The sequence below is a fragment of the Impatiens glandulifera genome, chromosome 6, assembly GCF_907164915.1.
Source record: "Impatiens glandulifera chromosome 6, dImpGla2.1, whole genome shotgun sequence".
NCBI classification, from domain to species: Eukaryota; Viridiplantae; Streptophyta; class Magnoliopsida; order Ericales; family Balsaminaceae; genus Impatiens; species Impatiens glandulifera.
This window is the reverse complement of record NC_061867.1, coordinates 1783452-1801360: the sequence shown is the minus strand read 5'-3', so window position 1 is coordinate 1801360 and position 17909 is coordinate 1783452. Positions and strand designations below refer to the sequence as shown.

The following is a 17909-nucleotide window of genomic DNA, read 5'->3' as shown; positions in this document are numbered from 1 at the left end:
TGAACTTTTGACCTCAGCCCAGCTCTCCTCTCGAGGAAGAAGAAGAAGAAACAGCAGCGGCGACCACTGTATAATTCTCTCTCTTCCTTTCTCTCTTCTCGGGAAAAACCTCAACTTTCTCAGAGAAAACAGCTACACAAAAGCAATAAAGAGATCGAATTTCAAAGAACAAGAAAAAAGTTCGATTTTAAACTCATCTACGCTCCATTTTCAGACAAACCCATCTTTGAAATTCGGAATTTGATTCCATCTTCAAAAACATAGCAATGTCCAGTCTCAACCACTAAAACCCACCTCCATTGTTGGATCTTCAATGGATTCTCTTCACCTTCTTTCAATCTTCTTCTTCTTCCTAACCCTCATTTCCTTTCTAGAAGGAACTTCACTAATCGATGGAGACAAACAAGCATTACTAGATTTCATAAACCAACTTCCTCATTCCCGTTCTCTCAACTGGAACCAAAACACCACCGTTTGTAACAGTTGGACCGGAATCACATGCAGTCAAGATGGGTCACGTGTTGTCGCCGTTCGTCTTCCAGCTATTGGATGTCACGGTCCGATTCCGGCTAACACTCTTGGTCGATTGTCGGCGTTACAGATCTTGAGTCTTCGATCTAATGGTATTTCTGGTAGTTTTCCTTTAGATCTTTACAAACTCAACAACTTATCATATCTATATCTTCAGTTCAACAAGTTTTCAGGTCCTTTACCTAATGATTTCTCGATTTGGAAGAATTTAACAGCTATTAATCTATCGAATAATGGGTTTAATGGGTTTGTTCCTCTTTCAATTTCGAATCTAACCCAGATTACATCTTTGAATCTAGCTAATAATTCCCTTTCCGGTCAGATTCCTGAGATTTATTCACTTAATTTACAGCAATTAGATTTATCTAACAATCAGTTCACCGGCATTGTGCCGGTTTCTCTTGTTAAATTCCCACCTGCGGCGTTCACTGGAAACAACTTAACATCAGGAAACTTATCTGCCCTTCCCGGAGAAAGAAAACCAACAAATCGGAAACTTAGTCAATCGGGTTTACTCTGGATTATAATTGTTTCATCTACTCTTGGATTAATTGGGTTTGGTTTTCTTCTGATTGTTTGTTACTTGAGAAGGAGAGGAAACGATGTTTTCTCAGGGAAGATGATGATTGAGAAAGGAAATATGTCGCCTGAGAAGGTGATTTCTCGAACAGTTGATGCGAACAACCGTTTGTTCTTCTTTGAAGGTTGTAATTATGCATTTGATTTGGAAGATTTGTTGAGGGCTTCTGCTGAGGTATTAGGTAAGGGGACTTTTGGTATGGCTTATAAAGCTATTCTAGAGGATGCAAACGCGGTTGTGGTCAAGAGGTTGAAGGAGATTGGAGTTGGGAAAAGGGAATTCGAACAACATATGGAATTGGTTGGAAGTATTAGGCACGAGAATGTTGTTGAATTGAGAGCTTATTATTATTCGAAAGACGAGAAACTTTTGGTTTATGATTATTATGGCGAAGATGGGAGTGTGGCTGCCATGTTACACGGTATGAAATCGAATTGTTCTTTTGTTTTCGTGATTTTTCGACAAAAAAAAAACTTTGGTTTTTCGAATTTTGATTGAATTGGATCATGAAGGCTTATTTTTAGGTTATTGAAAATTGAGTTATTGTTTGTTTTTTAGGTTATTTGAAATCTTGGATCAATTATGAGTTATTTTCAAATCTTAATTAGTATTATTGAAAAAACATTAAGAATATAATAATATAACTATTTTCTTAATATAGAGAATTTTAGTAAATGAATAAATTTTGAGTTAGTTGAGATTGAACCATATAGAATATAGTTAGGTATAAACATATAACAATTTTTGATATTTTAATTTATAATTTGAATTATATGATCATCGAGATAGAATAAGGCCTTAATTTTTTCATCTTAATTTATCATAGGAAAACGCGGTGAGGACGACAGAGTACCTCTAGATTGGGAAACCCGATGGAGAGTTGCAACAGGTGCAGCCCGAGGCATTGCTCAGATCCACGCCAACAAGCTCGTCCATGGAAACGTAAAATCCTCAAACATCTTCCTCAATTCCGAACAATACGGTTGTGTTTCCGACGTGGGCCTTTCCGCGATAATGGGCCAACTAGCACAATCCATAGCCCGGGCATCAGGTTATCGTGCACCCGAAGTGACTGACACGCGCAAAGCATTGCAGCCATCGGATGTGTATAGTTTTGGAGTTTTGCTTTTGGAGCTCCTCACGGGCAAGTCTCCAGTTCATGCCAAAGGTGGGGATGAGATTGTGCATTTGGTCCGATGGGTTCACTCGGTTGTTCGAGAAGAGTGGACGGCCGAAGTGTTTGACATCGAATTGTTGAAGTATGCTAATATCGAAGAGGAAATGGTTGAGATGTTGCAGATAGCGTTGGCATGCGTGACTAGGATTCCCGATCAGAGACCTAAAATGATCGAGGTTGTTTCTATGGTTGAGAATGTTCGGAGAATTCAGCCGGAGAAGAAGCTTGATTTTCCTTAAGTTGTGTATTTTTTTTCACTTTTTTCACTTACTTGGTGAACTTAAGTCTCATGTCTTTTCTTTGTTTTAACCAATCTAGGCATAGTTTGATTAGTTGTTATTACATTATTTTACTATCTATTTGTTGCTATTGACTATTTATTGATGGGATGAATGTATCCAAATATGCCTTTAAAGTGGAGTTCAATTTGAAATTTGTGCCAGTAAAAGGAAGGATACCATTATTTGAAATTTGAATTTTTGGCTCAAAAGATGGTCCTAACAATAGTTTTGGTTTTGCCTTTCTTGTGGTGAAAAAGGGGGGCTTGAAATTGATTCATCATCTTTGGTTGATTGGTTGGCTTAGAATTGACATGGACCACATCACTACATCTTTACAACATTCTAGGGTTTAGACTTTATTTGAAAACATCATATTTCTCTATATGGATATGGGCCAATTCAAATTGACCCCATTATGTCTTTGGATAAAAAAGATGAAAATTAATTCAAATCCTAAACAACCCACCCATTGGCCCAGCCCAATAAAGATCTGCCATTGGTTGGCTATGTTTGGTAATATATAGGGATGAAAAATGAATTTTATCTGACATCTTGTTATTGTGCCTAAAAATACTATTAATATTTGTTCTCCTGTTATATGTAATATAACCTTTTGAAACGGGAAATTTGATGAAAAACATCAGCTTATTTGACTTTTTAGTGCGCATAAAATAAATGTGTTGATGACACTTTTTTTTGGACGAAAATGCTCCCGTTTCGAGACGCAACCGGATACCGTGTGAAAATTTTATTTTATTTTCTTAGAAAAAATAAATAAATAAAATTTTGTCTGACGAATGCCGGTTGCGTCTCGCGAGTGTCGGTTGCAACTCGCGAAAGCCGGTTGCGTCTCGCGAAAGCCGGTTGCGTCTCGCGAATGACGGTTGCGTCTCGCGACGGTTGCGTCTTGCGATTGAGGACGTCTCGCGACAAAGACAAAAACGTTCAAAAAAAGAAAAAGATGTCACAAACGGCTTTTATTTTAAGCGCTGGTCAAAAAGTCAAATAAGTGAATCATTAAGGATCATTTCGTCAAATTTCCCTTTGAAACTATATGCATTTACAAAAAACTTTTTTATACTTTAAACTACATTTTGTCGGATTTTTGGGTATTTATATGGATATATAATGAACACAATTGTCCGTGAGTTAGTGGAATCTCGGCTCGATAAAAAGCTCGTTCGAACTCGTTTAAAAACTTAAAAATTTAAACGAGTCAAGCTATAACTTTTAGATATTCGTCTCGTCGGTTATGTTTGTTTATAAACTCGTTAATGAGCTTGTGAACATATTTATTTAAAAACTCATTTAATATTTAATAACCAAAAAGATGTGAAGTCTCCTCACTTAACGTGAAACCTTTTTCTATATTATAAACGATCATTAATCGAGTCGAGCTCGAGCAGTCATGAGTCCAACTAAATACATATGAGTGTTGAGCTAGAGTTAGCTCAAACCGAGCTCGAGACTGAAACCGTTCCTCTTTGCTCGGATCATTTATAAATTACAACCCTAGGTATTTGTAGTCTACTTTCTAGCTTGACTGAGATTCACCAGGAAGTTTAAATTGAGACATTAGATATAGCGGATTAGTGGGGATTACTATTCTATTAATGGTTGATGAACTATGAAAAAAAAAAAAAATTGACGTACTTTCGATGATCATATTCACTTATGCATATAATCGAAAACACTATGAATATTAAACGAGTTTTTAAATAATGTCTCGGGCTGCCATGAACGGCCAAGAATAAGCCTATCAAATAGGCTTGCAAACATTAAATTTGGCTTCTGGAAGTACTGATTAATTAGACAAAACACTATTTAATGACAGATTAGTTGGCCTAAAACAATATTAAGTTTCCCGAAATTAAGGAATCCAATTTAAATTAAATGTCCCCTTAAGTATTTCTACATGTTTTATTACTAAATATTGTGAAAATCTGTAAATAAACCCTTCAAACTATTCTCAAAATGTAATTAATCCCCTCAATTTTGTTTTGATTTAATTAGACAATGAAGTTTTAGTGACTTCATTTATTCAAATAAAACTTACCTATGGAAAATTAATTAGTAAATAAAATAAGATAACATCTACCCACAATCAAGATAAATCATAAATAATTTACAAAAATAAAACTCTCAACGGAAAGATCTAACGATCATACAATTCGTTGAGTGTTTCTTCAAAATTGAACTCATTTGAGTTCTTGAATGATTAGTGTTAAAATAAAATAAGTTGAACGAACCAATGAAACGTTATCAAAGAATCTCTACCAAATATTCTGAGTATAAATTAAAATTATCATTAGCCAGGGTTGATAAGCAATGCTGAAAAAGATCATGCCAAGTGAAAATGAACCATATACATATATGATCGAAAGAGGAAAAAAAATCATACAAATCATGAGATAATATGTATGAAATCCTCCATATGAAAAATTAAATCCAATAACTTTTTGTTAAAAAAATGAAAAACAACTTTAAATTCGATTATTTAATCTCTTTTACTCCTAAAAATATAACGTACATTGTTTCAAAAAAGATCACCAACAATCGGAAAATATAAGCAGCAAACGACTCATCAACGATTAAAAATATTATTTCGACTATAAAATTCAAGACGAAAAAATCGATCTGATTAAATAGAATGTCGGATTGAACAAAACCTAAAATCAACTCAAATCTGAGTAATTTGAAAGAAAGAAAAAATACCTTCCTATACTAAAAAAAGTCTAAGAGGCTAACAAATATTTACTAGAAAAAAAAGAGAAACTATAATTCAATATATATTTTGACTTACTCATTGATATATGTTTATATTTTTCATTTAATAAATTTTTTCATATATTTTTTTTTGTTTTATTGAGCAAATTAATATTTTCATTAGATAAAACAAAAATGAAAAAAATATTATTGATATTTTCTGAACATAAACTAATGTTAAGTTTGGTGTAAATCGCAAACTTAGTACTAAATCGATTAGATCATCAAGTATAGTTTTGAACTAATCTCTACTTTAATAGATTAACTTTATTTTAATCAATATTATAAGTTGAGTTTAAGATAATTAGGACAAGTCTATTATGATTTATGAACATTATTTCCCCACTAAACTGTATATAGTTGTGGCGGTTTGTCCCCTTGTCGACTCGCCACATGACTCGTTAATTAGTGTCTTAATTTATTAAGTTTGAAAATTAATACACACTTAATATTTAATTACATAAATATATTTTCCATCTTAAAATCATGGGTCAATAATTTCATATATCTTTTGGAAATTTTAATTTTTATTATTTTTTAAAATATTTCTAAAATGATATGAAATAAGTTTAACTTAAAATATTCTAATGAATTAATAATTATCTATGTAAAAAGATATTCTCAAATTTGAAATATTTCATTAATTGATATTATATTATAAAATCATTTCTTCTCTAAAAAATAAAATTGAAAAGTCATCTCTTTTATTTCTTTTATTACACTCATATCAATTTTCTAGTCTGAGACTTCAGGTTGTTTTTGTTTATCTTTCGAGAGTGAAATTTGAGTTGTGTTTGGTTTGATGCGATATTTTATTTAGTACAATTGAATTTAACTAACATTTTGATTTTTTTTTTTAATTCGAATAATATTCTAAATCTTTGGTGGGTCGTTTAGTACTTATATTATGGATAATAATTATAATCCGTCCCGCGGTTTTCGATCCGAAAATTTACCCGTTAGGAGCGGTTATTTCGCGGTTAGACTAGGGATGGGGCAGGGATGGTATTTCTCCGTCCCGCCGCGATCTCACCACAATTTTGTCACAAACATTAATAAACACAATTAAATATATAACATTATCAATATATCTATTTATTTTTTATATTTTATAAAAGTTTTAATATTATTTTTATAATAATATAAATTTTCAATATATTATAATATATAATATTAATAAATCTTTTTATATAATTTTATCAAATGTTTTTATTTATTATTTTAAAAAATATGTTTTGCGGACCTAACGGAGTGGGAATAATAGTAAATAATTCCAAAATTGAACGGCACAACAAAAATGGTAATGCATTTCCTGTTATCCCTAACTCATATCCCACATGAGATTCACATGTGCCCTCTCATTACCCTTCTTGTGAGAAAACACAAATACACTTTAGTAACAGAGGATCTCATCTCCTTATACTTGTGTTGAATTTTTTTTCAGTTAAGAGTTTTTTGAATTTATCTTTCTTGAAACCTTTTTACATGTATCTTCTATTCTATGACCATATAAATCAATTATTATATGACACAGTATTTTTCGGCGTTATATCAACCCTCGAAAAAAGATAAATTTTACTGTCACTCAGAATTTTGAGTAGAAAATTTGTCAACACCGTTTAATTAGTTGGTTCGATTTACTCTCCTTCCTTCATCATTCGTTGATATTGAATTTAAAATGAGTCGTCTTTAAATTTACCTGAAAAAGAGTTGTGCTGTAACTATTTCCATTAAAATTTTAATATTTAGAAATTTGTATTATTTATTATATATATAAAAAAAGATAATGTATTTAAGTGAAAGAAAACCATAAAATTAAATGCTAAGTACTGTACTTGTACCTGTATTTGTGTATAAAGAGAGATGTGTTGTAGATTTGTGGACAAAGACAACCTAACCCCCATTCTTTTTTGTTGCTATTTTTCCAAGTTTTTATTTATTTATTTTCTCTGTCAACGAAGACCCTCAACTTAAGGGTTCTTGTTTCACTATAGATTAATTTCATGATAGATACACTTTTAGGCTTGTTTTATATTAATAAACATAGATTAAATAATATATACCCACAATTTGTTAACTTAGATACGAAGAAGTTTCGAATTGAATTAAGAGTTTTACCAATATGATATCTAATGTTCGATCTTATTGAGATTAGTCAAATCGAAGAAATCGAGTGATAAACAAAATATAAGAAAAAAAGTTTAATAAAGTTTGAGTATTGAGATGACATTAGAAACTTGGAAGTATATTAACAAGTGTGTGTTAGTTAACCAAACAATGGGTCATATGTTGTTTTTTTTTTGTCTTGTTTTTGTATTTTGATAACATATATGTTTTGGTCTAGTTGTGGTCAAAGATGGATGGACTAATAAGAATCTCCCCCCACTTTATAACATAATATTAGATGAACAAATTTAATATTGAAAATGTTACTTAAGAAACATTATGTATTTTGTTTGGTTGATCTAATTAAAATAGTCCAACATTAATATTTTCTAGAAAAAAACAAAAATATTATTAATAAAATAATGGCTATGCTTTCTCCCATGCATTATCTCACTTGTAGTGTAATTGCTCCAACCATTTTCTATATGGAGGTATGAGCCAACTTTGAAATTTGTACACCACCCTTATATTTCAAATAATTTCAATATAATTATAATTCTTTTTTCTTGAAGAGAGGTTGTTAATTTAATATTATCCCACATTTTGAGATTTCTCAACGTCTCTTCGACAACCTTTTCTCCGTCCTTTGTGTTGGAGTTGGAACTTTGTCTCCGTAAATAAGGTATTTATTAGTTACATTTTTTTACGTTGGAATTTAACATGACTTTTTTTTTTTATAATGATCATCACTTCATCTTAAGACGTTTTAAATAAAAATTAAACACGTGACTTTTGGTACTTATCGTTGTTATTTGAGTTACCCAAATAAATTTTCTATTGCCCTTAGTTTAAGGGCGGATCTATGTTAGGGTTCAAATAGACTTCAGCCCAACCCGTAAAAAAAATAATGGTAAAAATGTGACTCGATCACATAAATTTTTAATCATTTTTTAATTTATTTTAATATAAGAAATTACGTTTGTTTATTTGTTTTATCTATAACTTTTATTTTTTTTTTTATTTTTTTTTATAAGTACGTCACAAACTTTTTTCAAGTGAATCAAAGTATAATTTATATATTCATTCCCTTGCGTTTATGTCAATATTTTTTTAATGAAAATTGAATTGTTCATTTATTGAACAAATAAATTCTATGATTTTTTTTCAGTCCGACGCGAAAGTTTGAGATCAACAGATATATGTTATTGTATTATGATGAGGTTGCTTATTCAATTGTTTTATCTCATCTCCATGGGTGATTTTGTACTACTTCTTTTTTCAATTATTTATAAAATTGATAAATACAAGTTTTTTTTTTAATATTTTGTACTTCATTTCAAACAAAATAATAATATTTTATTTCAATATTTATTTTATTTTGTATTTTGTTTATGGACGTGTAAAAAAGAGTAAAACATTTTTTTTTTAAAAAGATTAAGAAATTTTGATTTTATAAAAATGAATTTGTAAAAAATATAAATTGATTTGATTAATTATTTTGAAGGTGGGTTAGGCTCATAATTATGATTATGAAATACCAACAACTTGAGTTTGGACACGCAAATTTGTATGAGACAATTTTGCACTTTAAAGGGGATTCTAAATTCTAATAGGCCCTATTAAAATATAATTAATATTTGTAATTAATATTCTATTTATCCTCAGGTTAGTTGGTAGATTTGTAATTAATTAGTTTATTAATTAAGAACCCAATAAGAAATTATGTACTAAAAATTATGAGTGTTTAAAATTATACAACATTGTATCTCATTTTAAAATAAAACAACTCATAAACCATCAAAATGTTTAAATCATCTTATACATTCATTATCTAGTATAAATATATAAACTTAATTATAAATACATTACAAAACAAAGTCCAAAGTGACTTTGAACACATCTAAAAAAAACGATAGATATAATTATTAAAAAAAATTACAACCAGAATAAATGTTAATAAAAAGCTAAAAAATAAAAATAAAAATAAAAAGATGGTTAATGAATTTAGATTCTCTCAATAAAATCAATGTTAACATATTTTAAATGAAGAATATAAACTATTAAAATGATGAATGTAAATCTTAAATCATACCATAAATTTGGTTTGAAGGTAAAAATAGTAAATTAGAGTAGTTTAAGATTCTGTTTTAATCTATATATATAATGATTTTTAATTTTTAAAGTGTCCGGATTGTTGGGTCGAGAGCTGTGGTTAATTTGGATATATATGTGAGAGTAAATGGATATTTGGGTCGGATTATGGGTTGACCCGCCCATAAACTTAAAACGGTTAAAAATAAAATTAAAAATGCTATAGGTATGGTTCGAACTTGCAATACAACCTTTTAACTAACTAGACTAATAACACTTTATATTTTAAATTCAACCCAAAATTTGATAAACGCGTGACATTTTAACAATATAAGTTCAATTTTTTAATTAACTAATCTATATATATATATATATATATATATATATATATATATATATATATATATATATATATATATATATATATATATATATATATATAATGATGCTTAATTTTTAAAGTGTCCGGATTGCCGGGTCGAGAGTTGTGGTTAATTTGGATATATGTGAGAGTAAATGGATATTTGGGTCGGATTGTAGGTTGACCCGCCCATAAAATTTTTACCGTAATATTTTTTTAACGGTTTTTTATAGTATTACTCGTGCAAATGCACGGGGTACATGCTAGTTATTTTAATAACTCAAAACAAAATCAAATATCAATTTACTCCATTTTTATTAATCACATCATTTAATTCATTAACCAAAATATTTAAATACTTTCTATTTTAAATTATTATTTTTTATTTTCTTTATATATATAATTAATATTTTTAATAAATTAATTATTATCTCATCAAAATTATCAACAATTTTTTTTTTCCTTTATGTAAGTTTTTCAAATATAACCTCAACCCGAAACAAACTATAAAGTATTTTTGATATTTTAACTACCATCAAATATCATTTCATTAACTTTTATATTAACAAAAAAAATCATTTATTAACTAAAATACTCTTTATTTATTAAAAATAAATAAATTATTTTATAATTATATTAATACTTTTAAAAACATTTATTAAAAATAATTACCGTCCATTAACAATTTTTGAAATAAACTAAATTTAAATAAATCATATATAACCAGCTTTAAATAATTAAAAATGAAAACATGTGATTATGGATGATTTTGTTTACTATAATTTTATTTTATTTTATTGAAATATTATTATTTAACATTATTATTTTTAATTTTAATTTTTTTAAGAGGTCTATTTTATTAAAAATGAAAAAAATAATAAATTAAACATAACCATAAATCATGACGTGAAAAAAAAACAAAAAAAACAATACTTAATAGGTTATCGAGTTCTTAAATTCTCGATAAAAACGATTTTTTTTCAAAAGACTTCATTGACTATCATGAATTTAAAAAATCGTCATAATAATAGTATTATGATTGATACGCATGAAAACGACCTTAATTATTGCAAATTTGACAATTTTTCTTCGTTCAAATAGTTCACCAAAAAATAATTAGAATGATAACCTAAATATATAGAATTGTTATCAGTCGTATCAATCCAAATTTTCCAACCGCTACCCAAAGATCAGGCATCATCTAATTAATCTAGTAATATTTCACAAAAGACTATATACTAGTCATCTCTCGACAGTACAAAAATAAGTTATCAATTCAACATTTTCGTAGCACATTAAATAACTATAATATAACATTTTTTTAATGCATATATCATGTGTTAAATTCCATTATGAATAACACTTCATTCAAATGAAGAACAAATCTTTAACTCACAAAAAAAAATTCTCTAACAAAAATTATATGAAATCAATATGACGAACAACTTATAGCAATGTCCCATATGAAAACTATCCATATTTTGTCAACGCATAACGTTTTATTCAGACGACTTACATCTTATAAAATGCAAAACTTTATTATGGGACAAAATTTACTTAATATTTAACCTCTTTCTATATTTAATTCTGCTAAAAAAAACACTATATTAAATTTTCTTACATGTGACATTTCTGACTAAATTAAGTTGTTTCCATTTATTAGGTTAATTATTAATTGATTTGTAATGTATATCCATAAAATTTTAGAAACCATAATTAGAAAAAAGATACTCTCTTTCTTTCTCTTCTCTCTCTAGAGTTTGTTAAATATATATAACCGCTGTCCCCCCTTTCCTTCTTCCTTGGCCCTCCACTCCCAACCGCTTCTGTACTACTCTGTACACTCCATTACAGACTTTTCTCTCTCTACTCTCTCTCCTCGTTCAAGCTCTGAAATCCTCCATTTGTCATTCCAGGGATAAACTACACAGAGAATTAACCTAAAACAAGCAAGAATCACAAACTTTCCTTAATCCCCTGTCTACCGGAAAAAAGGTAAATCGTTCGTCCGGCCAATCTCTTCAATCTATACGAACTCTTTCTTCTTCTCCAAGAAATTCCATTCCATTCCATTTCTCGATCTATCTATCCATCTGAATAATGACATTCTGAAACCAAAATCAACCGATTATGAAGTCCAAACCAGCCGATTTCACTCAACAGAAGAAGGTTATACGTATATCAGTAACCGACGCCGACGCTACAGATTCATCTGGCGACGAAGATAACGGTTTCTCTAGAAACAGAATCAAGAGATTTACAAATCAGGTTGTTATTACTCAGACGACGACGGCGGCGGTTACTCGCCGTAACAAGGCGACGACGGTTAAAATTCCGGTGAATCGAACAACGGCGAGTCAAGGAAGGAAGTTTCGCGGCGTGAGACAACGGCCATGGGGAAAATGGGCGGCTGAGATTAGAGATCCATTTCGTCGAGTTAGGGTTTGGTTAGGTACATATAATACAGCTGAAGAAGCAGCTATGGTTTACGATAATGCCGCCGTTCGTCTTCGTGGACCTCACGCGCTTACTAATTTCTTATCAAAACCGCTTCCGGTCACCGCCGACGGGTACATTTCCGGCGATGAATCATTAATTAACCACGTTTCGTCGCCGAGATCTGTTCTTATAACTCTTCCCGGAGTTGTATCTCCGGCGAAAGAGAAGAATGATTTGTACCTTCTTCCCGGAGCTATGTCGCCGGCGAACCGGGAGAACGATGAAATGAATGGATATTTCCCGCCCTTGGATACTTTATCGGAAAATATATTTGAATTACCATACCCGGTTGTACCCGACCCGTATGTTGAAACGGATTATTTATGTCTTGGATCTGGGTTATTTGAAGATATTCAAGAACCGTTTCTTGTTTATTCGGGTGGGGAGATGGAGTCGGGTTTGGGTTTGGATTTGGTGGATGATTACAGGCAGCTTCAAGATATTGATGATATATTCGGGTCGGATCCTGTTTTAGCTATGTGAGAAATTTAGTATTTTCTTTTGGGATGAATTATGTGAGAAATTAATTAGGATAATATATATATATATATAAAAGAAACTATTTGTAATGATACGATGTCGTTATGAGCAGGAATCTGGTTTATGAATTAATATTAATTATCTCTTGTTTATTCAATGGTGAAACTTATTTATTCCTTTTTATTTCAATTGATTAAAATAGAATTGTTAAATAATTAATAAAAAATTATTTTCATTCTAGTGAAATTAAAACTTATTAAGTTGAAGTTACATAGTTATAATTAAATAAATAAAAATTATTTCATGGTTTTTCTATAAAAAAATCTTGTTTAGTTATTTTTATTTGAAAAAAAAACAATTTTTGGGTGTTTATTAGAAAAAAATAATATTTTTTTTCAGTAAATATATATTTTTTAATTAAGAAGAAATAACATTACACAAAATTATTGCCCCGATTTAATTCTTCTAAAATCAAACTCGTGACATTTATTTTTTTAAACTAAATTTTCTCGATATAAATGAAGTAATTATTGAGTTTTTATTAAAAAAAAAAACTCAAAATTCTAAAAGATCAAAAAAGGCCTTGACATCAATATTGTTTGGTTACATTTTTCTCAATATTACTTTTGTGAAATAATGTTCATATTTTTTAGAATAATAAAAAATAAATTTATTATTATTATTTTCTTAATGTGGAATTAGAAAGGTTGAGTAATGCAATAAAAATATGCATAATCACATGTGTTAAAAGGCACGTGTAATTGTTCATTTAATTGTTATGCATTTTTTTTTCTTTTAATTAGGTGAAGGAATAAAATTGAATGAGTATGATGTTTAAATCACGCCAAGGCCACTAAAAACTAATTAATGTGTTATTAATAACACTATTCAACTCTTCATTTATTTATTTATTTGTTTTTCAATTATTTACTATATAATGTTAAATTATACTAATTAAAAAAATAAATTATAGGAGACATTAATAATATAAAATTTTAATAAATAAAGAGTTTTTATATCGTTAATTCACTAACTCACGCCAACTTTCTTATCGTATTATTTTCGTCGCCTATCATTTTTGTTATCATATTTCGAAAAGAATTTGAAAACCACAAATTGAGTTAAATTATAATTTTGAAATAACCAAGCAAGTTGGCTGAATTAAAGGGAAAGGTGACTGAAAAAAAGGCTCATTTGCAGATGTGCTTTGGTCCATATTTTGGTTTCTTGGTTCTACCAAACATCAAAAAACTAAAGACAGACAGGATTGTTTGGTTTTCATCTATTTAAGACTTGTTTGGTTGAGATAAATCTCAAATAACCTATAATTCAATCTTACATTTTTTTCTCAATTCAAGTAATCGAAAAACGAAATACCCTCTATTTCTTTTGTTAGGTTATTTATAAATTAACCCATATCAACAAAACATAAAAATTTTAGGACAATTTATAAGAATATGAAATCTTACTATATATGATGATAGTGGTCCTGATTTTGACATATATATAGTCGGATAGATTCGGACAAATTACTGCCCTGCTGTTGGCTTCAATAACTAACAAAAAAAGCAAACAATAATATCTTCTAATTAGTAAAGTTTAGGGGGGGGAAAGAAAAAACACAATAGTTGAAGGACTTATTTATTAGTTTAGCTTGTAAATGCATGAATATAGTGGCTCATGTTGCCATAGAAAAGCCAGACAGTGGACAATAATGTAGTATTTTAAAACATATTATTATTTCAAAAGAGCCAATAAAACATGAAACAATAAATGCATTTTAATTTGTCATCTAATGACTTGTCAATTAATTGGTCATGTAACAAGCCAACCAAAGTATAAATTTTAATTTTTGTTCTTGAAAGAAATATAGTTTTTGTCGTTTTAATAGGTTAATTTCATTATCTTAAATTAATATGTTTTAAGTTTTCGCAAGTATATAATTAGATACAAGGAAGTATTTAACGAAACTTTACCTTATATGATTTTCTCTTAATTTGTAGAGCGCAAAATGTTTTTTTATGTGATATCTTAGGTTAGGTTGATAAAATGTGGATTCAATTAAGATGATTTTTCTCTTATTTGCGAAGATTTTTCCATATTATTTCTAAGATTCTAAATTATTTCAAAATTTTCATTTTTTGGATGAAGTGATCTTGATGAATGGTGAGTGCATAAATGTATTGCAGAATTTGTTTCGAAGAGATGGAGACTGACACTTAACTTGATTTTGTATTTCAAATGAATGATTGCGATTTAGAACATACTTTGGAAGTTCCATGATTGACATTGACGCACGTGTGCGTGAGTCGATCGTCGCTTGTTTGGATAGAAACTGCGAACTCGGTTGTATTGAGTCGATAAGTCATATCCCCGATTATTTTTTTGACTATTTTGTTTGAAAGTAATCGTAACACAATCAGTGATCGCGGTCGATCGATGCGTTTACTTCACAATGATATTATTATGACGATAAGAAAGATCTAGCTCTTCTGAAAAATCGATAGAAACGGTCAGTTAACTCATTCATCTTTTGAGAATTTATAACTTCGTTAACGCTAAATTTTGTATTATATTTTCATTATTTCTCACAAATGATTAATCTCGTTATATTTTGTACGGTTGATAATAGAGAAAATACTCGTGTTTTTGTACCGATTTCGTCTATCTTAAAATTGAATAGAATTATAGAAATGTCTATATCAATGCAACTAGGCATATTTGAAACGTAAATCTCTAGTGGATACTGGACAGGGAGGACAAAGATTTGAGGAAAGTGAAGAATAGAGAAAAATAAAGGTCTTGCAAGTTGGGTGGGGCCAAAAAGTTAGTAAGAATATTGTATGTGTTCAATTTGACAGGTACAGACAAATTTGAGGGTCTTTTTCTCTCTTTTTTTGACAAAATATTTCATTTCTAGCCCATAAATATAAAATATTCAAATCTTTTTAGGTCCCCTATAAATAAATGCTGTCATGAGAGACACACTTTCCAATGTGTCCCCTCCTATAAAGGATTTTTTTTTAATTATCTGAATCTAATTAAATATGATTTTACTATTTCATTCCTTATATTATTTAATTTATTTATTAATATATATAAATATATATATTACTTGTTTTTAAATTTATAAAACAAATAATTTAGAAATAATTTATACACCAAATTCAAATTTGATTTTCGGTTCAAAATTAAAAAGAATTCAATTTTTTAATATATCATATAATAAATTATATAATATATAATAAAAAAATCGAGTTTTGATTTATTTTCGAGTTAAAATCCCAACTCGAAAATCAAATAAAAATTATATTTAAATTAAAATTAATAAAATATTCGATTCAGAACAAATATTAAATATCTTACCCAATTAACTCAAATATACCTGCATTCTTTATTTTGTTTAATAAAATAAGGTGAAATTACTTCTTCTTTTCATAATTTTTTTGTTTACATCCTTAATATATATATTTTATTATTATAGTTTTATATGAATAATTAAATTTAATAAATATATTTAATTATTTAATAATTAAATAAAATTATATAAAAGTTTAAAAAGTAAATTATAAAAAATAAAAAAAGAGGAGAAAAAAAAAATTTATATTTTTATTTTTATTTTAAGCGGTTTATGAATGAAATGTAAAGAAAATTGTGTTTAAACGTATAATATTTTTAATTATAATTTCGAGTTAAAATTATTTTACGTAAACGTCAAATTTATAAGCCGAATAATATGCGACGGTGGTCCCATAGCACGAACAACAGTTGAGCAGGCTGCAGCCGCTATGTTCAGAGGTGGCCAGGGTGTGCAGCCCAAATCTCGCTGGTCTGAGAAAAAGATAAAAGGAGGCTCGACAGATTGAGGTCCCCACGGTCATGGCACTCCAACATTACAATTTATTTAATTAATTGTTTTTTCAAACATGCACCAAAATCTATTACTTTACAAAGGCAAAACTGTTTGAGTATTATACCTTTAAATTAAAGTTTTATTCGGTCCACTTTATTTTGAAATATAACCCATATTTAAAAGCCCCCAAACTGACACGTAAAGGGTCACTAATACCACCTGGATTAATTATTTAATTATTTTTTTTATCAATCTGAGTTAATAATATAATTATAAATACGCGTCTCCGTTAGTTTTTTTACTATAAAATTAATCACAATTCAAAATTTGTACAGGTTGGTTGGCGATTAAATGTTCATCGAGCTATAAGATTAATTTTTTTACTGTAAAATTAATCACAATTCAAAATTTGTATAGGTTGGTTGGCAATTAAATGTTCATCGAGCTATAAGATTAGTTTGATCAGTTTAATCGTTCAAAAATTAACAATAAATATATATAATATAATAAATTAAATTAAAAAAATAATAAATATATAATATAATAAAATAATTAATAAACCATATATAAATAAAATTATAATAAATTGTCAAAATAAATATAGTAGAATATGAATTATATTAAGATAATAAATATATGTTTCAAAATTAGAAGTCTAAAAACAAAACTATATTAATGAATTAAAAATAAAATTAATATAATAATCTATGTTTGTAAAACAAATTATCATTAAAAATTAGACAAAATAAACACGGCTTAATATTATAACTATATCTTAAACAAAATTTCCATCTATTTTAAGGAGAGATTTTATTTAAGGCCTCTTCTGATTTGAGTTTTTTTACAAAGATTAGACTGAGAAAAATCAATAATATTTATGATGATTTGAGGATAAAAATATTTTTTTGGTAATTTTTTAAAAATATATTAATATATAATAATAAAATTATAAATAATAATTTAAAATAAAAAATATTTAGTATTTTGTTAATAAATTAATTGATTTTGATAAAATATTAAAATGATTTTTAATTAATTTATGTTATTTAAATAAATAATCAAACCTAAGCAAAGTCTAAGTTTGTAATTTATTTTCATTCAAAGTATATTTTTTTAAATCAATTTTCTTTAAACATATCAAAGAGATATTCTTTTAACAAATCATATAATTGTATAACAATAAA

General features: G+C 28.3%; 2 protein-coding genes across 2 annotated transcripts; both read left to right on the top strand.

Annotated features, from left to right (window-relative positions):
- Nucleotides 1-8: 8 nt before the first annotated feature.
- Nucleotides 9-2758, top strand: LOC124941760 (probable inactive receptor kinase At4g23740). The gene is made up of 2 exons (XM_047482113.1): nt 9-1532; nt 1938-2758. The coding sequence occupies exons 1-2, from the start codon at nt 314-316 to the stop codon at nt 2525-2527; spliced, it is 1809 nt and encodes a 602-aa protein (XP_047338069.1). The 5' UTR covers nt 9-313; the 3' UTR covers nt 2528-2758.
- An 8903-nt stretch (nt 2759-11661) lies between these two features.
- LOC124942796 (ethylene-responsive transcription factor CRF2-like) lies at nt 11662-12986 on the top strand. Its single transcript, XM_047483351.1, has one exon. The coding sequence runs from the start codon at nt 12024-12026 to the stop codon at nt 12873-12875; it is 852 nt and encodes a 283-aa protein (XP_047339307.1). The 5' UTR covers nt 11662-12023; the 3' UTR covers nt 12876-12986.
- The last annotated feature ends 4923 nt before the right edge of the window (nt 12987-17909 follow it).